At 40.8% G+C, this 27,384-nt stretch overlaps 2 protein-coding genes across 6 annotated transcripts; one reads left to right on the top strand and one right to left on the bottom strand.

Moving 5' to 3' along the window:
* Nucleotides 1-258: 258 nt before the first annotated feature.
* Nucleotides 259-5,009, bottom strand: fmoda (fibromodulin a). The gene is made up of 6 exons (XM_030418513.1): nucleotides 4,906-5,009; nucleotides 3,786-4,174; nucleotides 2,452-2,574; nucleotides 2,204-2,344; nucleotides 1,848-2,115; nucleotides 259-1,219 (listed from the first exon to the last, which is right to left on the bottom strand). Exons 2-6 carry the CDS (start codon nucleotides 4,149-4,151, stop codon nucleotides 1,068-1,070), a joined length of 1,050 nt encoding a protein of 349 aa, XP_030274373.1. The 5' UTR covers nucleotides 4,152-4,174; nucleotides 4,906-5,009; the 3' UTR covers nucleotides 259-1,067.
* Nucleotides 5,010-14,388: 9,379 nt separating this feature from the next.
* LOC115582648 (lumican) lies at nucleotides 14,389-19,587 on the top strand. Of its 5 annotated transcripts, none has more exons than XM_030418725.1 (6): nucleotides 14,389-14,668; nucleotides 15,132-15,183; nucleotides 16,065-16,378; nucleotides 16,528-16,852; nucleotides 17,232-17,549; nucleotides 18,717-19,587. In XM_030418725.1, exons 2-6 carry the CDS (start codon nucleotides 15,168-15,170, stop codon nucleotides 18,866-18,868), a joined length of 1,125 nt encoding a protein of 374 aa, XP_030274585.1. In that variant the 5' UTR covers nucleotides 14,389-14,668; nucleotides 15,132-15,167; the 3' UTR covers nucleotides 18,869-19,587. The 5 variants fall into 5 exon arrangements, with proteins under 5 accessions (XP_030274585.1, XP_030274582.1, XP_030274584.1 ...); XM_030418722.1 differs by lacking the exon at nucleotides 15,132-15,183 and adding an exon at nucleotides 14,763-14,828 and having other exon boundaries at nucleotides 14,587-14,668; XM_030418724.1 differs by having other exon boundaries at nucleotides 14,602-14,828.
* The last annotated feature ends 7,797 nt before the right edge of the window (nucleotides 19,588-27,384 follow it).

Here is a 27,384-nt window from a genome sequence, read left to right on the forward strand (position 1 = left end):
AAAAGGTATTCTCAAGGTTATGTCTCATAAAATGTATCATGTCTGAGAGAGAGTGTCTAGTGTCTAATACAAAAGATAGCTGATTATTTGCTGTTTAACATAAGCTTACTCTGTCCCAAGCAAACTATGTTTTTAGTGCCCCATGGTTTCTTCTTAATCCACCGTTAGTCCATAAAATCACTGAATCAAACCTACATCACGTACATGCACACAGAGACAGTCAAAGTGCACTACAAATACCGGATGAACTGTAAAACGATCGTTTTAAAAGGCCCAACTTTTATTTCTTTTGCCATAGGCTCGTAAACATAAAAGCTTTGTCAGTATCATAACCTATCCATGCAATGTAATACAGTAACTCAAGACTTGTAATTCATACACTCAAAGGTATGTTATTCACTACAGTACAGAATAGAGATATTTGTTCACACAGTACAAAGGTTTCTATCCATGTTTCTAAGGAAAGTTGATTTCACTGAGAAAAATGACAATCTGCCATAGAAACAAGCAATCACAGCATAAGGTAACACTTTCGGACATGGTGGTCGGAGAAGTGAAGATAATATTGTCATGGTTCTATGCCGGTTAAACACTTCACATCATACATCATACATAATATGTGTATCATCAGCTTATCTGACAAAATAGTGGAAGGCATGCTTTGTAGGACAACAGAGATAAACAAAATAAAGACGCTTAAAACGCTGATTACAAAGATCATTAATCCTCACAGCAACATATAAGTAGGGTGGGATTATTTTCAATATGCAAAAAACTCTGTCATATGTGGCTCATACAATATTGTATTAGGCTTATACACTGTATTTGTGAAAAAGAATCTCATAATGGTAAACAATTTACTTGTCTATATTTTTCACAGAGATTGAGCAGTAAAAGATGAAACGTTAAGCCACTGCCATGTCATCATCCTCATATGATAATTACTGCGATGGAAATGGTAGACTTTGCAGTACAAACTGCTGCCACCTGCTGTCAATATTAAATTATATCATCGCCCCAGCTGTGCTTTGGTTTTGGCTCATGTTGGTGTTGTATCCTACACACAGTTAGATCTCAATGGTGGAAGCCAGCCGCAAGCAGATGGATGACTCGGAAGGGACGTCCTCGAGACTGATCTCGTTTCCATCCAGTCGCAGCGTCCGCAGTTTGGAGAAGTTGGACACATCCGTAAAGGTGCAGAAACTACCCAGAGTGAACTCTAGAGGGACAGATGGAGAGGTGGTACAGTTTCACATACAGCAGCATTTCAATAAATATAACATTGCTGCAGGAGATCCTGAGAAGGCTTGTGATTAAAGGTTCTGTGTGTAGGATTTTAGGAGGATTTATGAGCAGAAATGGAATAAAATACTCAAAATTCAGTTTCTTAATTCAGTAATGTGCTTTTTTATGTTATTAGCTGCCATCACAGGTGAGGACGAGACAATGGGTTCTAGACTGGTTGCAATCTGCAACCTCACCCTAAGATGCCAACAAACCTTACACACTGGTTCATTAAGTATTTTTGCTATAACACTTAATGTGCACAACTAAATGAGCAACAATCATATTTAAAGTTGGACACTGAAAGACTCCGATAACCTGCTTCATCAGGACAGTGTGGGTGTTGTTGATCAGGTTTGACTGAAATTGGTCCAGAGACATCACAAATAACTCCACCGCCATCTGTCTTTGATTCAGATGTTGTTAAATCCTGAGCGGTGCACGGAAGCATGCAACATCACCTTTTTCCAGCTGAGCCCCATCCACTACAAACCAGAGAGGAGAGCACATACAGAGTCATGTGAATGATGTGACAATCACATCATTCACATGACTCGATTTACCTTTGATCTGGTTGGCCTGCAGATAGAGATGCTGTAGTGTGGTGCTCACTGGGGGGATTCTCTCCAGTTTATTGAAGCTGAGGTCCAGCTCCACAAGTCCAGTCACGTTAAAGGTGTTAGCAGGGATACCCTTGTCTGTGAGCTGGTTGTGGGCAATCCTTATGTACTGCAGCTGAGTGAAACCACCCAGGAAGCTCTCTGGTAGAGCATCAATGGAGTTGGACTCGAGGTAGAGTTGGTGCAGATGTTCGGGGAGCGCCTCTGGGACCTGGGATCAGTTAATAAAAATATTGTGGGAGGACTGGAAATTATCCATTGACTTAATGGGACATTTACAAACAGATACACAAAATTACCTTTGTCAACTTATTGCCGCTGATGTCCAACAGTGTGAGGGATTTCAAGGCTTTCAGTGATGTGCCCATGTCTGTGACAGCGTTGTCATTGAGATACAGGATTGTGAGGTTATCCATTCCCTCCAGGTCTGCAGCTATAACCTAGGAAACAGTATAAATAATTGTGTAATGTCTCTGATGTATGGCCAAAACAGTCTATGAGCACAGAGAAGGACACTGCATGACTATCAAACTATGCAAGACATTACCTTTTCAATCTTGTTGTGGTTTATTCTCAGGTCTCGCAAGCTGCGAGGGAGGTTTGAAGGAATGCTGGTCAAATTATTGTGTTGTAGGTATAAACGCTCCAGACTCTCCAACTTCAGGAATGCCTACAAAAATGATGTGGGGAATGAAGAACTTGTGAAAAAGACAAATTACCCTCCCTAAACACATTTAAAAAGACTGAAATAACGTGTTTTTTGCAACAGTGTCAGTGTTATTGTCAATTATTTGTAAAAATAAAAAAATAAAAAAAAAAAAATGTTCTTATTAAAAGAAATACAATTATAAAAAAGGTAATTGGAGAAATATCATAAATGCTCTTTTCTCTCAGGTGGCTGGGGGTGTTTGTGTCTGCTTTTGAGCTACATTGCAAGTGGCAGTTCTTCCTCTTTGAGTCAGCTACTAGCTGTTTTTTGATTCTCCCTGTTGTGGTGTCAGACACATAATACGTGGACTAAATGTCAACACCCCAAATGACGTCTTGTCATTCTATATAAAGAATTGCAAGGCAGAATGATGGCACAACAGTCCTGTCTTGAACAGGCAGTAAAAAGGGGGCTAAAGTACTGAAATTGACTGAGGTTTATTTAAAAACTGCTCAGTGTGCTATAACTGACCAGCTAATTAGCTAACTGCAACCTAACATGATCTGGGTACTTTTTCCTAGTGAACATTTATTTAGTTGCTCTTTCTACAAGACAAGGTGCACAACAACATGTGTGTCAAACGCTAAGAAGCTAATGTAGCTTTTGCCTACAAGTCTGTGGCCATGTCTGACATCACTCCCTCATTCCCTCATTTACTGCTCCCTTTACTGTGGACACTTATAGTTCTGACAATCGTGGCCAGTGACTTTAGATTTTGGACACTCACAGCTATAATGTTCACAAAGGTGGACCATTGCATTGTGGGATTGTTTAGTTTTTTGGCATTTTGGGACATCTATCCACTATACGTTGGATAATTTTTCACATTTGGACAGACACAAATGGCAGACTCTAACTGGCTGATCAATGCAAAGACCGGATGCCATCTCGGATAAAAACATTAGTGTCTCTCTTGTCACAGGTGACATGTTTGTGGAGCAGTAGATATACTGAGGCATTGAAAAGTCTGCTATTTATTCTTAGCTGGACGCGAAGCTAAGAACACATACAATGTACCTTTTGTTGACACATATGCAGCAATAAAACAATTTCTTTTTTCTTTTTAATTACAGTCTACCACCTGCCAAACATCTGACATCCATTGAGACCAGCATGACTCCTTCATACTCACACGCGTGGCTCTGTGTGACTGAGACCAGATGTAGGCTTACCTTTTTGCCAATGGCGTCAGATGTCAGCTGGTTGTGGTGCATCATGAGCCACACCAGATTGGTTGCATTGGCTAGAGTTGAGTCAGGCACGGCTGTGATTGCATTGTTTTGGAGGTACGCGTATTTCACACGGGAGGGAATGGTTGGCATGGTTGACAGGCCCCGCCCATCACAGTACATGGCAATTGGGAAAGTTGGGGGGCAGTCACACTCATCTGGACATGCCCCTCCAGCAGTGTCTGCCTGCAGGGAGCCATAATAGTGTCCTTGGCTCCGTCGAGTGTACACCCAGGCTAAGGGGTCCGGTTGATGGGAGAGAGAATGTGGAAGCAGGGCAGACAAGAGGAAGACAATCACCACACGCATGGTCACAGTCACACGAATCTTCACTGTAATCAAACAAAGACAGAGAAAAGAGCCAATAAAATTCCAAATAGACACAAAGTCATTCACAAATTGACAAATTATGTTGTTAATGGGGCTACATTGACTAATATTTTAATAGATTTTGAAACAGATACAGCTCCAAAGGACAGTGATGGTGAAAATGTGCTCTTGTGCTGAGCCTCTGTATCCCTCTGTTCTGCGCTTATATGATAAAGACGTACATGATTCGCAAAAATAAAGCAAGAACATGTTCATGAAGCCACCAAAAAGTAAAAAATAAATAAATAAATGAGTTGGCAAAAACACAACTTCTTTCACACCGTTAGAGACCTCACTCTTACACAGTTACATGAATACTCAAATGTGCAGTACAGAATGTTTTGGAAATGTAACCGCCTGCAGAGGTACATTCTTAGGGGTCTTAATCCACAGGGAATCCAAAGAGGAAGCATAAAAAAAGAAGAAGAAGAAAAAAAAGCATGAATGGCAGCTTTGTTAATGTCTCTCACTGCTGTGCCAAAACTGTGGGAAAATATCCAATAATCACCCTCTGACTTTGAAAAAGAAAAAAAATCTCAAGCAAAAGTATGCCTCTATCATCATGTGTTTATTTATCCCCTGTTAGGTTTCATTGAGAAATACCACAGAGATTAACAGACACATGTTCACACACATACATGTACATGCAAACACACACACACACACACACACAGACACACACACGCACACCTACCTGATCAGAGAGACTGGCCCTCCTTGTCCCCTCTCTTTCTAATAGTGTGCTCAGAGTTGGAGGGGACTCTGAAAAAGACTTTGTAAAAAAAAAAAAAACTTTCCTCCCCTCCCTGCTCTTTTTAACGTTGTGCCATCCCCCCCTCTCCATCCCTCCCTCTGTTCCTTCACTGTTGGTTCTTTCCTCCCCCTTACCCAACCGCCTGCACCCCATTTTGTTCGCTCAGGCATGGCCCAGCACACCCCACACCCCACTCTGGAGCCTCTTTTTCCACTCATATTAGTGATGTGAGTTGCAGCGACTGTGAGGGATTGTTCCCATCTGTGTCCAGCACACTCAGTCCTTTTCAGCTGAAACCCCTCTGCTTCTTACATATTTAGACCTTTGCTTTGGAGCTCACTGGATCACAGATGCTAAATTTTTTATCATTTTTGAACAATACAAAACACTGTCAGACACAGGTAAAGACATGACTTGGTCGTTGCATTGCTGTATGTACTGTTAAGAGTCGTTAAAGGGGATTTCAGCATTGGATTAAATATCTGATTAATATTTTGTATTCAACTGTAGCATGCTCCTTACAATATAATGGACAAGACTATACAAAGACAATACTTCTATGCTTTTAGATATCATTAAGAGAGACTGATGAAGGACAATAATTATGATATATTCCCAAGACAAAGCTTTAAAGCAGGGGTGTCCATTCCTCTGCAACAACTTTACATCTTGTAAAGGGTTAAATGAAAACATGTGTGGCAGTACCCACATGTTGTCTGTCTGGTCTTAATGTGGGCCCCTTCCTGCTCTGTGTCTTTCTTCTGACACAAGCTCCGTCTGAATCTTATTCATTCACTTTTCTTCCTTTATGTGTGCAAGCACTTGAAGATTCTCCAATTTGTCTTATCCACCTTTTCCTCTCTTCATCTCCTCTGTTTGTTGTTATCACGGAGGGAACTGTGACAAGGGAAGAGTAGTGTGATTGTCGAGGAGTAAGTGATTTTAAGGAGGATAATATATCTGGTTCTAATATGTTTAAAAATACATTTTGTTGAACACAAGATCTTATTCTGTGCAAAAACAAAGCATGTAGTTGAACATAGTCTTATAAAAATGGTGTTTTCTCCAGATGTGTCATTTCACTGGTGCGTTTCGTCCAGACATGAACGTTCGGTCAATGTGGAATTTCTGAGGGAAAAATAGACTGGATTAATTGATTGACTATTGTTTCATCACTACTTTGTCTTCATGAGAGTCAAAATGATTAAAGACATGAGGTAAACATATGTATAGTCAACCTAGAAGGTAAGGCTACAGTTGTCATTGTGGATAATTGGATTAACAGGATTTCAAATCTACCGGATAATGGATCTAATGGTGGGAGTCATTGTAGTTAATATTCCAATGCCACACTCCATCATTACATCTAAAACAAAAGAACACAGACATTTCTTAAAACAGGAGTACAGAAAGTACCCTATTTCAACCAGCCCATGCAGTATTTTCACTTTTACTGCATCTTCTGAATGTTTTACCTTCCGCAGTGGAGCAGAACAAGGAATGGTCTGTGGAAACGTGTAGGAGGCACACCACATGTGTAAACATACATGTTGGTTTTTCTGGATTTTAGAGAATTTATGGCGATTATATTGCATTTCTGCATATGGTGTCTGGTTATTTTGGCAATAGCAATAGTGATCTTACTCTTAAACAAAAAAGTTTGTCTCTGGAGGGAACTTTTACATAACTTGTCTGACACTTAAAATAACAATCTGAGCCTGTCAGTGGCACACAAGAGTTAATTTAAAGATCATTGATAACATTTTCATGTAGATGAATCATTAAAAAAAACAATACATCTACAAAGCACGTAGAAAGGTGTAGCATCTCTTTTCCTCAAAACATTATAACTGTGACTCAATCTCCCTCCCTCCCCTGCTGTTTCTTCACCAAGTTCCGTGTTATATTTCATTTGTTTAATATGTACAAAAAAAACAAAGTTACAGTAAGACACAGTGTGGTTTTACACTTGGTGCGGGCTATTTCTTGGCTGGGTGCAGTGACTTCCTGAAGTGTTCCTCACTGTGTAAGTTTCTGAGTCATCAAAGAGCACTAGTGTCAACACTTGCCGCACTGAAAATATATACATAGCACATAAACACATACAGATAGAAAACTGGCTTAGTGCCTAGTAAATGTTCTTTAAGTTGGCTGTTACTTAGTGTATCCATTGTGTACGACATCTGACAATAAAAGACTTTCATACATCAGAAAAAGGGAAGAAAGAAAGCAACAATCAGCTGGCAAATTCACTTCAATGCTCAGCTAGAGACTCTTAGTGAAGAATTTACTGGCTGTGACTGAGATTGTTGAAGCTTGGATGAGGAGGGTCGGACACTGGCACGAGTCCAAACTAGGACGGACAAACAGATACATAAAGCAGCTTATTCATTCTGCTATCTATTCTGCAGCATCAGGAAACACTTTCTTTTGTCTTTTTTTGTGACCGCAGGCGTCTGTGAGCTGCAGATGGTGCAGAACAGACCAGTTAGTGCTCTGCCCAGCCTTGTAAAAACACTGCACGAGTCACATTCATTAATTTAAATGTGACTTTATATGGGGAATGGACTTCTCAACACATATTTGTTGTTCGCTAAAAAAGAGTGTGAAGAATGAGTCATAAAAACCTGGAAATGTTTTTGGTTGTTAGATGCCTGAAAATGCAAACTTAAGAGATTTTAATGTTTTATTTTTCACAAAATAAACATCTTGAGAATGTGTTTTACTTTTTGGCAATTGCATTAACACTTCAAAAATGATAAAAAAAAAAAAAAAAAAGTGGTTTTCCTTTGTGGAGATTATTTTAAAACAAAACAAAAATGTGTAAGAGATTATTTTCTGCATTAATCCTAGAGCCAATGGAAACATCATCCCTGCTGCTCTCTATGCAGTCTTAGGTCAAAACTGTTTGGTGAAGCACTTCTAAGCTGAACCAGGATGACCTCCAACCTCTTTACTCATTCTTGACGACCGACAACCTTATGAGCCTCAGAGGTTATCAGCTCTTGCACATCAAATCATTCCATGTTGTATGAGGTTGTTAAAGGTAAGTTAAAGTCTAACACATGTTGACCACAAAAACGTAAGTAACGACACATACAAAACAATATGAGGAAATGCGAAAGAGTAAGACAGACAAACAAAGGAGAAATTGACTCTCTGCTGACCAGAACTTCAAAGTATGAGGCCCAGGTTGACTCTGCACAGCCCCCAACGCACTAAGCCCCACCCCTGTCCATCCCCCCCTCTCCTGTCTGGGTCAAGAGTAGCGCTGAGCAGGGATCAGAAGATCAGAGGACCAAACATTTTACATTCAGGCCATGAACTCCTCACAGGAATGTCACGGTAATTTTCATTCCGAATGGTACTTCGCAGGGCACTCACCTGCAGAAAAAAAGCATGTGTGGAAGGTTTTAAAAATATACCAAACATCTACTCATCCTGACGTTCTTCAGTCATTCTTCACTATGAGTGTTCAATGCCAGAATAAAATCAGGTCAGTGAGAGGAAATCCACGTTGTTTGGAGGCCATTGTTATGCTCCAAACAAACTAAATGGTTTTATCATGTAGGTATGGCAGTCAGATGTTCTTTTCATCTGGCTGCCATACAGATTCCTATGGCCTTAATGAATTTGGACTGATAAAATTATAGCAATATTTCTCTTTCTCTCAGTAAGACGTTGGAAGTGTCCTTTGTTTTTTGCCACAGAAGGGAGAAAATGTGCGGAAGAACGAGAGACAAAAACAAAATGTAATATATCAACCATAAACAAAGTCATAATTTACTAAACTCACTTGTAAGTCATTCTTGGCTGACACAGACTCTAAACTTCACCATAATAATTACATGCCTAAACACAAACTCATACCCAGTCTGAAGTAGACAATTTAATGTTTATCCTCATGGGAACTAAACTATTGTCTCCACAATGTGTTTTATAAGATGACTCACGTACCCTTATACTGAGTTAGAACTCAATACCAGCAGCTGATTGTCATAACATTACATCAATAATGAATTACACACAAAAGTAACTCATTAAGATGACGCAACTCATGAAAATACAAATGAATTCTATAGATGAGATTTGGTCCTTGTATTCTACAATGACCCTGAAGATCAAAACAAAACAACATTACATAAAATGTAATATTACAGTAAACACAACAAAATTACAGAAATTTGAACAACATGCTGTTGTGCTTTCTGAAATGTTGTTGTGTTTTCTGTATATGTTGTTGTGTTTTGACACTCAGGGCCACCGTAGTATTCCCTGGATAACGTTATCCTTAAGGTAATTTGAACCATGGCACCCCAGGGCACAGGGGGGCGGCATAAACCATGCTAGAGAAAGCAGATGTCCATGCACACAAACACACACACACACACACACAGACATAAATCATGCACAGATGTTCATGATTACACCGAGCCAAGCTTCTCATCTTTTTCTCATAGGGATAAAAGAAGCAGATTTTTATGAATATATGTTGGCAACAGTTATAATTATGGGTTTCATTTCAATTCTGATGACATCCTGGCAGAATTTATCATTTGAAAAGTGTTAAATCTGTTTCTAAAAAAAGATGGGATCTTGAGAAAACAGTGAAGGTTGTCCCAGGGACTAAGTGGCCCAAGATGGACGCGTCCCCAGTTGAACACATCCCAGCGACCATCTGTGAAACTTGATTGTCAGAACATTATATTACTTCTTCTTCAGTCTGTAAAATGTTGTCTTTTCTTTACATCAATACATCCAATCACTCAAACAATATATATATTTTATTGGTATTAATGTGGTTCCTTGTAGTTCTGCAATCAACATTCGGAAGCTGACCTTTACCTTAGTTTACTTCAGTTTGTACCTGACTTGTGTGTGCTGATGATTACAGAGAAAATGCTGCCCTCTACTGTCAGTGACAGGACATAAACTGAGGCAGCAGATGGTGAATGGAATTATGATAAGATGAATAAGGGGAGTGGGAAGGCAAAAGACATAAATTATTTCAGGTTCAGCTGCAGCTGTAAAAAAAAAAAAAAGTGGCATGTTAACCCCTGTAAGCATCTGTATTTCTGTCATAATGGGTAATAAGTATAAAGTATCATTTAATAAAACAATGTCACTTAGTCTAGTCAAGTCACCTAGTCTATGTAGTCTGTTTGAGGAAAATAAAACATAAACAAAGCAAATATTAATGCCAACATGAAGTCCTTAAAGAGTGTATATAATATGTGATATCTTTTTATTACCAGTTCTTCTCAGCTCCATAGAGTTTCACTGTCACAACTCCCATCAGTGTTGTCTTGTCTTTTTAAAAAAAAATAAATGTTTAGCTCAAAAACTGTAAAAACCCACTGTGCACTATTTTCTCGGCAGAAACTAGTGCACAGTGAGGTGAATGAATAGCTGGTGACGATTGTGGAACATTTAGCAGCTAAAGAGTTAGATATTTCCATCAGCAGTTGATTGTAATAAAAAAAACGGGCAAAAAGGAGAGCGAGTTTTATATTCAAATGTACCAGATAGCCACAAGCAGAACACCAAATCAGCTATGATGTAGCTCTGTTATGTCAACAGAGAACAGAATACTCCCATGAGATGAGTATATCAGTGTTGTGTTTACAGCTTTCTGCTGTCACTAACTGCTCAAAAAAGTAGTTTTAAGAACTCAGAAATAATTAATAATTAATCATTAAATGGACCTTAACATTTAACACGACATTGTCTTTTTAATTGTTGTTTCAAAGACTGAACTTTGGAATCTCAAATGTAACACACTGTGTGTATCCTCATTGTCACATGTGTAAAATGCATGTCCTTTATCATAAAACATTTGAAAAGCCGACATTTAAGTGTTTCAGGATCTCAGCCTTGTTTACATCCGTATGCGAGTGTCTGAAGAGATCTAGTGGCTTTTTCTGGGATCAACATCAGACACGCCTTTTCAATATCTGACAAGTTGTTTGAGGATGTGCCAACACTCAAACAGGAAACCACCCGGGGCCAACTTCTGCTTTGGGAAATGTCATTATTGTGAAGAGTAGTGACTCACTACCAAGAAATCATATCCAAATAATGATTATCCAAGCAGACTGATTAATTTTGTTACTGTAGTACATTCCTTTTTTCTCAGAAGTTACACCAGGACTGACGTCCGAGACCCGTTCTTCATCGAGGTTTCATGGAAGTCCAATCAGTAGTTTTAGGGCAATCCTGCTGACAAAACAACTGACCAACAAGCAGACATGAGTGAAGACATAATCTCCTTAGAGGTAATAATGGGGGACAATACTGAGTGACGTGATACCATGAATGTCTTTTTTGTTTAATTTATGATTTCATAATCCCTGTCATTTAATTTCCCAACGTAATTGCACAGATGTTGGCTAAGACCACATGATCAACTTGGGACACTCATCAGTAATGAAATAGATCCCCCCCATAACAGCTGTCATTCATAGCTATTTGTCTTGTTTATTCCTCTTTAGGTGTTTCTTTCCTGTGCCATATTTGAAATTTCAATTCCCTAAAATAGATCTATGTAGTATAAGTGAATATATGTATGCACCCATCTGTCCAATTTCTATACCCAGTTCTCCTGTGCATATTTGGGAGGTTGGAGACAAGAAATGTCTTACTCCATTATTAATAACCCTTCTCACTTCATGGCACCACTGAAAACATATTAATGTGACAGTAAATGAAAAACAAGTTTTTAAAATGACAGAGGAAACACTCATGAATCATACGAGGTGAACACTGTATTCGAGTGTGATGCTGTAATGTTTCAGTGAAAGGTGTTATTCTGAAGCACAGGGATCCGAGCCAGCAGAGGATGGAGCGAGGTCTTTTCCATTTCCTCCCCCTGTTTATGACTCAACCAGACGCAGACGGAGTGTGGAGGATGGAGAGGAGCTGCCAACCGGCTGCTGTTGACACACTGTGTACCGGAGCTTGTACATGTTTCCAGAAACCCTCACTTAACCTGCGTCAAATCAATTACACAAACATGACACTGTTTGAGAAGAAATCTTACTCACAGGAAAAAACACGGGTGGGGAAAAGTAACACAACATTCAGATTGCATAGATCACCACTCATGGATGGGTTACCATTTAAATTGCACAGACATGATCTATAGAAGATTGATATTGATGACTATGGTGAGGCATAGGGTTTCAGGTTTTTAGTGAAATGTCTCTACAGCTATCAGATTGTTGGCATGAAATGTAATACATACAGCAAAGGTGCTTAGACAATGTATCTCAAAGCTGCCGTGAGTGCTTATTTTCCTATTAAAATAAGTTTTAAATAACTCTTTATTCCATGAATGATCACTGTTCCAGAGTGTTTTGTCAGTAACCGATGTCTCCCCTCTGCCAGCTCATGTGCCAAAAGAGAATACACATTTTCCAGTATCCCTGCCCACTGTGTCCAATCAGGACAGAGCACTCAAGAAAAAGTCAGTTCTGTGGGGTCGTGAGCATGTAGAGAGCAGGATCCTCATGCTCTGGCACCTACACTATCATTGACGAAACAGTGCAAGCTAACAATTCCAGAGCCACCGAAGACGGCTTACACCACCATACAGGCCAAATGAAGAAAAACGCTTTAAGAAAAGAAAGAGGCGAAGAGAGCTGCCTGGAAAAAAAAGAAGGGAGTCTTGTTCAAATGTGGTGAGATAGAGGGAAGGGAGGGGATCGCTGACTGCAAAACAGACAGGAAGTTAGCTAGACCAGCGACAAGGCTCACGGCACCACAATGAGGTTAACATGTGGCTTTGAGGGAAATATATCAACTCCTGGATGTGTTGCCATGACATTTAGTACAGACATTCACAATCCAAAATGTAAATAGTCATCACTTCTGTGATCCCTTAAACCTTCAATTTAGCACCATATTCTCGAATGTTACAGAACATTTGGTAAACTGTTTATTTGACATGCAAACAAGAAAAAAACATTGAAACACTTGTGGCCATTAGTTCATCAGACTGACACTTTTTGTGACAGCATACTTTTAGAAAATTACATTATAAGACAGTGTGATTGGAAGACTGTTCATAATATGCATGCAAACTATAAAGGCCATCACTAGTTAAGTAATGAGCTTTCTGGTGCATCAAAAACAACTTGACTTGAACAAAATATAACAAAGTAAGAAGTTCAAGCTCGGCCTCCGAGTTGCTTGAATTGAGCTTGAAGCAGTGGGAAAAAGTAAATGCCAACCGTGCTCTCACATAACGTTAATCATCGTAGCCTTTACCATGCATGATTGGCTTGAAAGAGGTCATGTGAGGAAAGAGTGTGAACAAAGATGTGGGATCCATAATCGGATATAATGTTTATGATCATGTTCATGATCATAAACTTACAAAATGGTCAGATTATCACACATCATGGTACTTTTGGCATCACTGATCATACAGAGGGCAAAACTATCATAACAATACCACACTTATCATACTGCTGGCTCTAATAAACAGATGTTAGCATGCTAAGATGCTAAACAAAGATGTTAAACATAGCATACATCGTACCTGCTCACTTTATTTGGTGACTAGTTAGCATTGCTTTGTGAACGTGTTAGCATGCTGATATTAGCATTACAGTTATTGGGGTCTTCGTCATTGTCATCAGTTGTAGAAAGTGGTTTCTTTCATGACACAGCATGAACCGTCACAAAACTGCTCTGGAAAGGACTTACTGTCGGTGGCATTGGCACATATACATGAAGTGCACACACATTATTTTGTACCGGTGACATTTTTTGATTACAGACTTATTCATAAACTGTATGTAAAAATAACATCGTACAGCTGCAGTAGCCTATACCACCCACACACAGAGTGCATGTGGCATTTACAGTACAAAACATGTTTTGTTCATGGTTTACGGTTAAAAGAAAGTGCTCCATCACCTTGTCCCCCCAAATACAGGCCCTTATTATGTCATAAATTTGGCTGAACTCTCACTGAATTGTGGGTGTCATGACATGTGATTTATCTAGAGGGCGCTCTTTCAGTGCTCTGATTAAATATACTGTCTGCAGTCTTCCCGCTTGTTCTCCACCTTGCCCCTTTTCTCACAGCACTCCCCCCATATTCTTGGGGGGGAATCTGGAAACGTTTTTCTCTCCTCTGCTCTTCTCACATGCCTGCAACGAGTTACTTTCTTCGAGACACACACACATGCTCAGTTGAACACACACACACACACACACAAAACACACACACTCACACACACAGAATGGTCTCTTTGGCTCCCCAGGTACTTTGTGGCTTCAATACCTCCAGGCAGAACACAGACTGTAGATCTAATCAAGCACACACACGCACACACACACACACACACACACACACACACGCTCATTCTTGAATGCTGCCCAAAATGTTCTCATATTCACTTAAGTTCTCTTAGTTCTGCACCATCAGACTCCAATCAGATAAGTTACCCTCATTTGATGTCTTTCTTTTTCACTGCCTTCACTCTGCCTTCACTCTTCTTCACATACTCAGTCATTCTGTGTCTTTTTATGGTACAAGCAAACATGTTTCCACCAACTGTTTTGGGCTCAACCGTTACCAAGGGCTGAGCCGAGAGAAAGGAGAAGGAAGAAGTGAGTGAGTCAGGGAAGATTATGGAGGAGGTCTGGGGTCGGGGATGTGGGCAGCATATGAAGAGGAGGAATGCAGTAGAACGTGGGTAAACAGCGCTGGTAGCTTGAAAACACACACACACACACACACACACACATACACGCAGACGTATTAACGCACACACATTTCCAAACAGCTCCCGAGGGTTTCATTGGGAATTTAGGACAAAACTGTCTGCGCTCTGTGGCTCCTGACCAAACAGGTAAGTGTCAGTCTGTTGTTGGTTTTCTCGTCTGCTTCCCTCTCCTTTCTCTGCAAGGCAGGTAAAACTGGAAATCTGCACTGCGCGTCTGTTTAATTACAGTTGGTGTTGATGCAGAGGATTGCATAATGTTGCTGATGTCTTGGCAACCTTTTGAGCATGTGCTGTACTTTCAATTCGAGAGCAAAATGCCACATTGCAAAGATGGTGATTAAGTCAAACTTCCTGATGATGCAAATCTTTCTTACGCACTGATGTGTCATACAGCAACTGAGAGTCTCTGTGTGTGTGTTTGTTGTGCAGCTTTGTGGGAATTACCGTAACCATCTACAGCTGTGCATGCAAGCAAAAAAAGGTATTCTTCCCTCTCTTACCCAGAAGTTTGAATGCAAAGAAGCGTGTTTGAAAACATCATCTCACCATCTCAACTCGTGCTGCAACTCAAACAGAAGCATGCATTCGTTAACTCTGATCTCTCCATATGTGTTAAAGAGACACGCTGCCATAAAGAGGGTGACCTTTTTGACCTCACACTGAAACCGTTCTTTATCTGATGTTCAAAGCTTGAGGCAGATAACAGTTTCTCAATTTCACATTCAATATTTACAAGGGTTGCATCAGTTCTTACAGGTGTACCACTTAGAAAAACAGCACTGCCATTAATGTAAAATTGGGAACTTTTGAGAGGCAGATTAGACAAGATTAAGAGTCCTCAGCCAGACTAGCTGCTCAGCGAGATGCTACATGCTAGGGAGTTATTGCTGACATGTTGACATTCAGCGGATTGTGTGGAAAAACCTCCAAATATAGGTTGAATACAGTTGCGTTTCCAGTAAAACACTGTACATAGATATCAGTCTAAACAACTGTGTGTACTTACCATTGTGTTGATAATGGAAAACAGTTAAATACCATCATATTTGTTGGCAAAACCTTTATTTATAAAGCACTTTAAAGGAATTTATACGGAATGAAGTAGTATTTTATATTTCAGACTGATGATTGCACAGTAAAACAAAGTCATACTTCATGGCAAAGCCTTCATTTCTGCAGTATGCATATGGTATTTTCAAACACGTTGCTTATCTCCTTTTCTCAAACTTGACAAAGCTGGTCCACAGAAGACATTAAACAACTTTTACTGGTGATAGAGCTCATCACTAGGACATTGGTTGATGATTTATTTCCCGACTTTGTCATATTGTTTCACTATTGTTTTATCATTTATCTCCCCAGCTGTGTCCATGGCTCCTCTGTGCTGTGTTGTGTTGGTGCTGCTGTGTGTTTTTGACTCGGCCTCGACCACATTTGTTGCTGACATGGATTATGGAGGTGTTCCTCTGTGGATTGACCGCCAGTTTGGCGAGCCCAGTGTGTTGAGCCTGCAGGGACGGATGGACCCACGCTGGTTCAGAGCCAACAACCCCCAGGCCTGCCCTCTACAGTGTGACTGCCCCATCCAGTGGCCCACGGCGCTCTACTGCGACCACAGAGGCCTGGCAGACACCCCTGACCACCTACCGGAAAGAACTCAATACCTGTTTCTACAGGTAGAAAAAACACTGGCATGGGAACTGAGCGTGTGTTGTCTTTACAATGGTCTGCCACTGGCCCACAGTGGTTTTCCATTCCCTGTTCATTTTAGTTCTAAAGTGTGGAACGTGAAATTCTTTCAGACATTTTTTTCTTTTGTTCTCAGGGCAACAACATCTCATCCCTGTCGTCCTCTTTCCTGGCCAACATTACTGATCTACGCTGGCTCATCCTGGACCACAACCAACTGCAGAGCGACAAGCTGGAACAGGCCGCCCTGCAGAACCAGAGCCAGCTGTGCTACCTGTTTGCCAACAACAACCACCTGACATCAGTGCCCAGTGCTCTACCAGCTGGACTCAAACAGCTGCGTCTGGCCCACAACCAGATCAGCAGCATCAGCCCTGGCGCTTTCCAGAACCTGCACAACCTGACGCTGCTGCTGTTGCAGGGAAACAAGCTGCGGACCATCACAGAGGGAGACCTCAAGGGTAGCGTAATTTGTAATTTCCTGATTAGATTACGTTACAGCACAACTTTGTGCTTTGTTCACATATAATAAACACCATAGACAAACATTAGATGATTGTCTTTTGTTGTTGACTAGTTTACACAGGTGGCTATTAGGGCAGTTGGAGTCAGAGGGTTGTTTAATTCAACAATGAATGGCGACAAAGGGAAGCGAGTAGGTAAAAAAACGAAAAGCTAACTTCAATGATAAGCTGAAGTACAAAGATCCAATCGCAGGAGACGCAGACTGAAAACAGATGAACTAATGAAGAGGGAGGGAAAACAAAGGCTTAAATACGCTGGAATGGTTCATGGTTGATTAATTGATCTGTCACACAAATATTGTTTTTTGTGTTGCAGGTCTGTCCAGTCTGAATCTGCTGGATCTCAGTGGGAATTTGTTCTCGTCCGTCCCCAGGCATTTACCTCCATCAGTCGTGCAGCTCTATCTGTCCAACAACACTCTCTCAGGGCTGGATGAGGACAGTTTTGTGGGATTTCTCAACCTTAAGTATCTACGCCTCAGTCGCTGTGGTCTGAAGATCCAGGGCATCCACCCGCAGGTCTTCAACTTCTCCAGTTTGGTGGAACTGGACCTTTCTTATAACAAACTTAGTACCACTCCCACAGTCCCCACCACCCTGCAGTACCTCTACCTGGAGGCCAACCAAATACAAGGTGAGTCGCATATGTGCAGAAAGAAAACAGGCACATACAGACAAGCACAAATACAGTCATGTCTTTAAAATGCTCATACACCACACGTGGACACATTAATAAACTTTACAATTCAACAATGCACTCACTTCTTGTGACAGCAGAATACAATATATGTGAGTTATGTGGCTGACCACCTGGGGAGGTCTGACACCCAAACTTGACTGTGAGCGAGAAGATGAAATGTGGAAAATGTGAGAGGAACTTTAAAGAAAGCACGAGTTCCTCGAACACACAATCGGCCCTCTTCACTGCATACAGACATGGGAGGGGCTGGGCAGAGATGGAAGAGGAGGGAGAATAAAGGGAGGGGAGGGACATGGAAAGAGAAAAGGGTGGAGGAGAGAAGAGAATAAAGGAATTTTGGGTGGTTGGATGAAGAGAAAGCAGGCTAGTAAAGGAGAGAGGAGAGTGGTATGAAACATCTGTGATGGATTCAGAGGTAGGAGCACCAGATGAGCCAGAAGCACATGCTGTTCCCATCATCAGCTTTTTGCTCTCTCTCGCTCTGCTCTCCATCACTTTGGTCTTCTTTGTGCAGATGAGATTCATGATACAGCCAGGAGCCACATTTTGACTCACGTGATCGTCTGGCAGCAGTGTTCAGTTTTCGTTCTCAGGCTCTGGCAACGCAAAAGTTTGCTCTCATTTCCTGATCTGTTTAAGCACCAACAAGAAGAGACAGACAGACAGCAGACTGCAAAACACTTGTACAAAAACACACACCTCATCGTCTAGCTAGCAGCATGACAGCTACCGCGGTGCTCATATGCCAAAGCCCACAGTCTGTGCCGAGGGAGGCTCTACTACTGAAATGAAGTGAGAAAGCAAAAGAGAGGGTGTTGTGGTTTCCTCGTCCTCCGTTTTCACCACAGCACCTGCAAGGCTACTAATGGGAAATGCAGACTGTTTTAGAAGAAGAGCCTTTGCAGACTGCACAGACTAATCTCGTGATCAAACCAGCACTTCATCTTAATGATTTACATATGACGAACACATGGTACATGATGTGAAATCAAAGCTCCGTGGACTGCTTTAGTATCGACAATGTTTTGACAAGACAGCAATAAAAAGAAGGCTGTCGCTCTGGTGAATAATGAGCCCGTGTTTTCTGTCTGTTCATTACAGGGTTCAACTTGACTAGTTTCTGCAGAGAGGTGGGACCGCTGTCCTACTCCAGGATGAAGGTATTACGACTGGATGGAAACAAGATGACCTACCAGCAACTGCCCCCCGACTGGGTCTACTGTCTGCGAGTGCTTGAAAGGATTTTCGTCTGACCCCCGCCTCCTGAGCATGATCAAAAAACAGGATTGCTGTATGCGACTGGAAAACCTCATCTCCTGATACAAAGTACAAGACGTGACTTAACTTAAGATCTTTGTTTTGTTAGCTAACTCATCATTTGTGCAAGTAAAAGCCTTAAAGCTAGAAACCAGAGACTCTAATTCATCATGTGTTCAATATGCAGATGCACTGCCAGCAACAGAGGGGATGCCAAAGCTTGAACTTACCAGTGTACTTACCAAATAACCAGTGTTATTTTATGGCAATGCCGAAGTCCTGATCAAAACATTTCTCATTCCACCAGTGCATTCCCATGAGTCTCTCTTGCTCTCATTCCATCTTCGCGTTCTGCCTCAGCAGGGTTGTACATCTGTGTGTTATTACTGAATAGGAACTGTGACAAACCATCTCATTTATGACTGTAAAGAATAATAAGCTCTGGTTAGTCGGAGCTGTCTTAGGAGGGAATAGAACACGTATGAATGGCAAAATTCAGTAGCTTTCCCATAAGAGAATCTGACTCAGTTAACTGGACTGAGTGAAACAGCCACACCAGTCCGCACATGGAGCCTGGTGGAACACGAAACTATTTAAAGCCTTTTCTGCAAATCAGTGCTACATTAAAACCTGAATTTGTAAACTTAGGTCCATGATCCTGAACATGGTTTTTGGCTTGCAGATGCAAAAGAAAATAAAATGCACATGAACATAATATTGTGTACTCGTCTTGCTTTTTTTTCAAAGCTACTGCAATGCTCAGTTTTACAATACCAGAAATACAAGCAGTCTAATACACAGTGCATCCTTGTTATCATCCATCCATTGTCTTTCACTTATCCAGGTTTGAGTCACGGTGGCAGCTGGCTCAGTAGGGCATCCCACACGTCACTCACCCCAGCAACGCTTTCCAGAGGTCCGAGCTCTATCAAGGCTGAGTCTAGCCAACGTTTGGAGGGGAACTAATTTCAGCTGCTAGTGTGCACGATTAATTTTTTTTCAGTCAGTCCCAATGCACATGACCACAGATGAGGGTTGGAACGTAGATCGACTGGTAAATCGAAAGCTTCGCCCTCTGGCTAAGCTCCCACTTTACCACGATGGTCCCACATAATGCCTGCAAAGCCAGAAACCAGTAGATATTTATAACCAACACAACATTTGACATGTTACCAGCCTTAATTAAGTAAGAAAATATCAGCCATGTGCTTTGTCCTGAAGCATCTTTGGGGAAACTTAGAGAAAAGAAAATTTTATAGTGAATTATATTGCCATACAGTGAACAAAAGAAATGCAGATTAACTTCTAACCAGATGAGTCAAGCATTAGCAAAGCGCATATAGATATATGTGAAGATGAATGACTGGACAGAATGGACAATAAACCAAAGGGGTATCATGGTAAAGAAGGGATTCATTGTTGATTGTATGTACATCTAACACACCTGTACACAGTAACTAGATTATGTACAATATGAATTAGTGGGTTTCTAGTATTGGTATGTGCAGTAAGAAGAAGCCATTACAGTCAAAAATGGTCAGAGTTAAATAAAGTGCATGCTGCCATAGCAACAGCAGAGTAAATAGAGATTTCACCGTTGACTGCTTCTTGTTACCTTGACATTTGGCCTTTAACGGTGCACTAAAGGATTTGACTCCCTCTTGTATATAATATTTCTGCACCCTGATTTTCAAGCCTGTGTTTTGTCATGATGTCATCCCACAGTTTATTCTGCTTGAGGAAGCTTCCAAACCAGACGGGTGGAGCTCTCCTAGTGCACAGAAACACGAGGCTCTTAGTGACAAAAAAATATTTTAATAAAGAGTCATGCAAACAGAATCCCATTCACTTTTTATCTAATTCAGTGCTGACGTGCGTGGGATTTGAGTTTAAACCTTAAAAGATTTTTTTTTTTTTAAACGCAACAGAATGAATATTATTTTGATTTCCATATCTCATAATTACGTCTTCCATATCTCCTCATTTACTCAGCATCAAACTACAATCGTCTTACTGTCTCATGTACTTACAGGAGCAGCCTCACGTGGATCAGAGAGTGTGTTCATCCACCAAAACCCAGCGAATCATAAACGTCTGCATAGCGCTGACACATTAATAACAGTACCATCTTCATTTCTTCTAAATGCAGCTGACCAGCAAGGAAGTACCAGTGAGAGAAAGAGGAGTCATTGCGGTCCTGTTTACTTAAATGGGGGCTGTTATAACCATGTGGTGCTTTGTCTCATAATGACAATGTGTTTTAATGATAATGCGGCTACAGTCTCATAATAGCGATAACGTTTACCCATCATTACAAGATAAAGATCACGTAACCCTGAGACCGTTTCTACATAATTGCAGAATGCAAAGTAAGAATTATCAGATGTGCAATTACAGGAAAATGTGTGTTAATGTTTAGCTCTTCAGTGAATGAAAAAGAGGGACATATAATATCACCTGTTTCCAGCATAAATGAAAAGTGTTTATCATAATTCAAACTGTATGATATATCTGATTCACTTTAGGAACCTCCTGTATGATTTGAGTCATTGTAGATGGTTTTCTTCACTGTACTGGCAATAGAAAATACATTTGTAATGTTTAAGGGCGACTAAAACCCTTTTTTTGGCTTATGTACAATTAAAACTACGATATCCCTGCTTGTGACCACTTACTATTGGTTTATTACTTAATGCATCAACAGTGTTTCTTTTTAAATACTTCTTATAGGCCTGAAGAGCTAAAGCTACCCAATACTTCATAAAAAATAGCAATGGTCAAACAAAAGTCTTGTACACTAAGACAGGAATCACTGTCGCATATGCTCATTTTGATTGAATGGATCATTTTGTTCAACATATCAATCTGCTGAGATACTCTCTAGTGCTTGTTTGTGTGTGTGTGTGTGTGTGTGTTTGTGTGTGTGTGTGTGTGTGTGCGTGTGCGTGTTTGCGTGCGCTGCCATATTTTCCAGGTGACACCATGTCTTTAAAGTGCTGTGAGTGTGTTTGATGGTCTGATCAGACTCATGCTATGTCTGGGCCCACACTAACCAGAGGAGCTTGCTCACACAGAGTTCCTTTGAGGGACGAGCATTAACCATAAAAGTCTGTGTGAGCTTGTTCCAGTGACGACCAGCCGGCGGCCTACTGGGTGCGTATGAAGTCATGATGGAAAGTTGAGCGGTTCCATGTTGCTGCTGAGAGGCCATCTGCTACATCATGATATCTTGAAAGAATGGCTCAACATTTTGGGGCATATTTGGGCAATATATATTTCTGCTGTCTGTCACTTTCTTGCTGAGCGTTGAGTGAGAAAAGTGACATTCATATCCGTCCATCCCAATATGAAGCTGGAACCAGGGGATGCTAGCTTAGGGGACATGCTAGCCTGGCTCTTTATGTTCAAGAAAGAGTCACATATCCTCCATAAAACCAGGACTGTAGTTGTTTTTGTTCATCTCTGGAACACATTACTAACAGTAATCAAACTAATCCTAAATATAAAATATTTTACAGCAAAGGTTAAGTGCTGTGTTGATGCATTGTGGAATGTGAGTATGTGTATTTTATTGCGTTGTGGTTGTATGATGCTGAAAGCTCTATATTTTAATTACACAGTACATTTATAGCAGAGTTAAAAGTTAGCAATAGCTATAAACTCTGTGTGTAGCATATTAGTTTAACACTTTTTATTGGCACTGTGCTAGCTAAACAGAGTTGACCCTTTTGAATAAAAGTCCAATAAATAATTGCATGTTAAACAAACATGATAACATGTTCATCGGTGAGCTTCGGAGAAGCCTGTAGGCTGTAATTCTGTGTTACCTTCAGACAGAGCCTGGATGGTTGTGCCCTCTTGTTTCCAGTCTTTAAGCTAAGCTAAGCTAACCAGCTGCTGGCTGTACGTACGTTCCCAGCCTGTATATAGCAGAGAAAGAATGGCTATCAAACTTCTCAGCTGAGAAAGTGAATAAGTGCATTTCTCAAAAACTCAAACTGTAAACTATCTGGGATCTTGAGGAGGACAGCGCTAAGGAAGAGCTTTTTAACTGGTTGGCGTTCGTCCTCAGCTGCTGCGACACTTTGACTTGTTAATTCCCCTGCATGCCCTTTATTACAGATGTGGCTGCTTGATACTTCTCACCTCAAACTTTATATTCCTCTCTACTTTCCTCTGTTTTACTGCAGTCTGTTAGTCCTGTAAATCAGGCATACCCACACACTTAAACCAGACTGCTGCTGCATTCCTCTTTCTCTGAGCCATGAGGCACGACGATCAAATATGAAGCACAGATTTATTAGCAGCAACAATATGGGTACTTCGAACAAAGACACATTTAAAACGCAGCACATAATCTGTATTAGTGAACGCTCACTTGTGTCTTTGAAGCAGTTGAGATGACACAGGGGTAGGTTTAAATTTCCAGCTAGCAGGAGGCAACACCATGGGGCCAGATGGCACCTGTGAGCACCTGAAAGGCTCCCTGGTACTTCACAGTGGTATAAACCAGTAACTGGAGGTGATTCTGTTGCAGTGACTGCCAGCACCGAGGCAGTTATTGTCTTTAACAGTAGATAGCTAATGTCATTTTTTCCATCCCTACTTCCAGACTCACTGATTTTCTGGATTAAACAGACCTGAGTGAAGTGGAAAAATGCGAAATGGAGATGGAAAATTAAAAAGGATATTGACTGGAAGTTGGTTCCATGTAAAAAAGAAAGAAAAAAAGAAAAGAGAAATAAAGACGCATCTTTGTTTATTTCACTGAAGTGGAGACCTTCTCTGTTTTCTAACCTCTGATGATATGATTTCTTTTCATGAAGTCTGGACTGTTTGGAGGACGGTTATTCATGCTAGTGTAGAACTTATTCCTAATAAAGCGTCATATTCAGGGGTATCATTTCTGCAGCCATTTAAAAACAGAACAAAACTCTGACTGGGGAAAGCATTAGAGCTCAGGCCATTCCTCTCCTCTGAACTAAACTCTGCCTTGGAAACCACCAGTCAAAACAATCTGCAGTGACGCTCCCTGCGGTGTAATAACAGCAACATAGAGCGCTGAGGAGCTCAGGTCCCTACATATATCACATCGCTCTGCCCACACACTCTTTCATTATTACAATACTATACCACTCAGGTATGTGCAGGTCCAACCACAAACCTGTTTTGCATCTCTAATTGTATCCACTGCTTACAGTCGTCTCTATTGGCACTGTTAGTATTATCAGCTAGTTTTGTCAATTTTTCTTAGAAAAACTGAATTCAAAAATGAGTTATTTTGGCAGAAATTCAGAAGCCTGGATAAAGGGAGACTAGCTGTTATGTATGTTTGCCATCTAATCAATCTATTTTTTCTATTAACTCTTGCCACTTTAATCAACCTTGTTTCCCATTGTATGATAAACCCACTGTGTACTTAAGTGCCCAGCAGCACCAAACAACAGACTCGTTGCTGGTGAACATAGTGAAGACTGATACAGAGCTAAAGGAGAATGTATATACGACTTATGCTCATCAGGTGGTCACAAACAAAACTCCAGAAGAAATGAATGAATCCCCTTTTTCTTAGCCTTAGCCTAACCCTGTAAAAGAAGCATAAACAGATTGCAAACGTAAAAACAATTCAACAAAAATGACAAATACAAAGTCATTGGACACCACAGAGGGTGCAACAAGATATTTTGTGCCACATACAGAAAATAGCCCGACACTTCCTGTAGAATCAACGCTGATACAAAACATCACCACAGCAGAAGGAGACGACACAGATGTGTGTATGTTGCAACAATTGGTGAGTTTGATATTGTTCTCATTTCCTCTCGTCTGCTCAGACTCTCTGATCCTCCACAGAATTTTTAATAATCCTTAAGTTACCTCAGAAATCACTGCTAAAAGATCCAGGCTGAGTATTTTGTAGAAAAGCAAAGTCAAGAACAGAAAGCGTCTGTAGTCCACCCAACATCATGAGTGTGTTTGATTTTTGTCACGTGTAATGCTCACCAGCTTATTTGATGATTTTTCTCTGCTGTCATGCTATTGTCATTCTACCTCTAAAACAAGATGCAACATACAATACTTGTGATAGAAAGTGAAAAAAGACCTTGTTTAGATTCATCTCTTCTTGAGAATTTTGTGCTGGTGTCAACATTCTGAAAATTAACCATTTGTTTTGATGTTGTTTCGGTTCCTGACTTCCTGTCTGCTCTTTGCTGAATTTGGTTGAATTTATGCGTCATGCTCTGGCATCTGGCAAAATAGAAACCTTGCCTATCTACTGTGGAAGGGTCCGGACTGCTGGAGCAGCACTGGAGTAGATACGCAACGCAGCGGAGCCAGTGGAAGAACACACATTGACTAGAGTGAAACCATTCAGAGCCGCTCCCGTGGCTGTTAGGAGATGGACCGAACTTGGATCTGGTGGAATTTGGGGGTTAGTGGCTGTGGGACACTGGATTTTGGGAAAGGGTGTGATGTTTTGGGATTAGCTTTGAGGAGTCAAATGCAAGATGTGTCAAGAAATCAGTTTTCCTAGAATCTCTATTCAACAAACAAAACTATTGGAAAGGCTGATGGACCAACTGACTGGAATAATAAGAGGAATAATATACAGATGCCTCGGACCTCCCAGCTGTGTGAAGGTTCTGTTTGCTGTCGGGCAGACAAATCACCCATCGCAGACTTGTATTGTACTTATGGTTTTGGGGAGCTGAATGAGGAAGCCGTTGGTTTCATTTACAGGCCTGTTTACAAGCAACACTAAGACCTCCAGCCATCTCGTTAAACACACATATAAACCGACAGACAGATGCTGATTCTGCTGTCTTGTGTTTCCTTTAATGTCTGACGAGTGTTACTTACAGTTAAGTAGTCAGTGTTGACTTACAGTGCAGTAGTCCCTCAGAAGAGGAAAGGGCGTCTTGATGATTGCAGAAATAGTAATGGTCACACGTTTCAAGTAATGAGCCTCAATAACACGGCAGGAAGCAATGTTCACAAAATCTTCTGTGACATTTGTCTTTTCATGACCAGTAAAAGCACTTTAATGGAACAAATGCCAAATCTAGCTTTGACTCTCTGATCTAGGTTTTCACAATTAGCGTGATACCTGACCTGCGGAGTCTGTCTTGTGCTGGAAAAAGGACTGCTTACAATCCTATTTCCTGTGGTTTTCCCACACCCCCTGCACTGTGCACCACAGGATGATTGTCTTAAGACCACATGGCCTCAGCTGTTAAGCCAATATAACTCAGAGTGGAGGCAAAAGTTGTGGTTTTCCTATTCTCTTGAGCCATGACACTTTCATTAGCATGCTGACTAAACAATATGAGAGGTTAGGGTGTAGGTGGTTTCCTCAGTAGTGTTTAAAGGTGTGTGATGTGGAGTTCAGGGGCCAGACTGAAGGCTGTATGTGTGAACTATGTGCATTGCGTGTGAGAGTAGCACTCTGCGGCGTCTGTATCACCTCTTCCATATTTAACTGAGTCCCGCCACAGAGAATCATATGTGAAACACATGCAGCTAACTCAACACAATATGGCCACGTGCATCCACATACGCGCACACACACACACACACACACACACACACACACACCACTACCATTTATCATACCATGAAGCATATGGGCATGGCAAGCTTATGCTCCCTTTTCATCTAAAATAATCCATCTGTGCAAACATCTTCACTCGTTCCCATCTCTAAATCAGTATGCAGTGAAATACAATAAATTACTAACATGTGCATCTTTATGGGCACATTAATGCCTCTCATGTAGAACAAGGCCAAACTGAGTTCAAGTAAAGACCGTAATGCTTTGATTACTTACTTTGAAAAGTGACTGTTAGTGAAGCCTCACTTTGGCATTTCTGGTTCACTCGGGTTAAAGTCAATTCCTTTTTTGCTAATAAGATATTTTCACGTATTGTTCTACAACATAGAACAGGAAAATACCCCATTTGTGAATATCGCAGCTTTTACGTGTCTTAAAGCGAAACTCTCGCCAAAATGCAGCCTAGGCTTTTTTTGTCAATGTACCCGAGTCAAACCTTTGTATAAAAGCATAATTACGATGAAAGAGGCACTTTTAAGATTTACTGTATTTTCGTTTTCGGGTCAAATTCATTTTCAATGGGAATGCTACGGGCACTCTTACGATAGCATCAATTTTTACTTAGCAAACTATTTTTAAAACACTAAAAATCCTCGACACAACATGAAATTTTGCTCGTAGTATCACCAGGGGCTCTACACATGAACACGAGCATTGAGAACATTGTTTGTGTACACAGAGTTTACGAAAAAGAAAGGGGCCAACTACTCACGTTAGCAGTTGCTTGATCCGCTCGCTGCCGTCCTGCCAGCCAGAAATATCGATCTCCGAATGCGACTTAACATGGAGGACAGTTAAGGTGGACCGCTCCTAAAGCTTAGTTCCATATAAATGCACGGATGATTTGTTGTTTTATAGTTAGCGAAAAACAATATTGACCTTGAAGTTGAAAATGGGGCC

This window comes from Sparus aurata, chromosome 6 (genome assembly GCF_900880675.1).
Source record: "Sparus aurata chromosome 6, fSpaAur1.1, whole genome shotgun sequence".
Classification (NCBI taxonomy): Eukaryota; Metazoa; Chordata; class Actinopteri; order Spariformes; family Sparidae; genus Sparus; species Sparus aurata.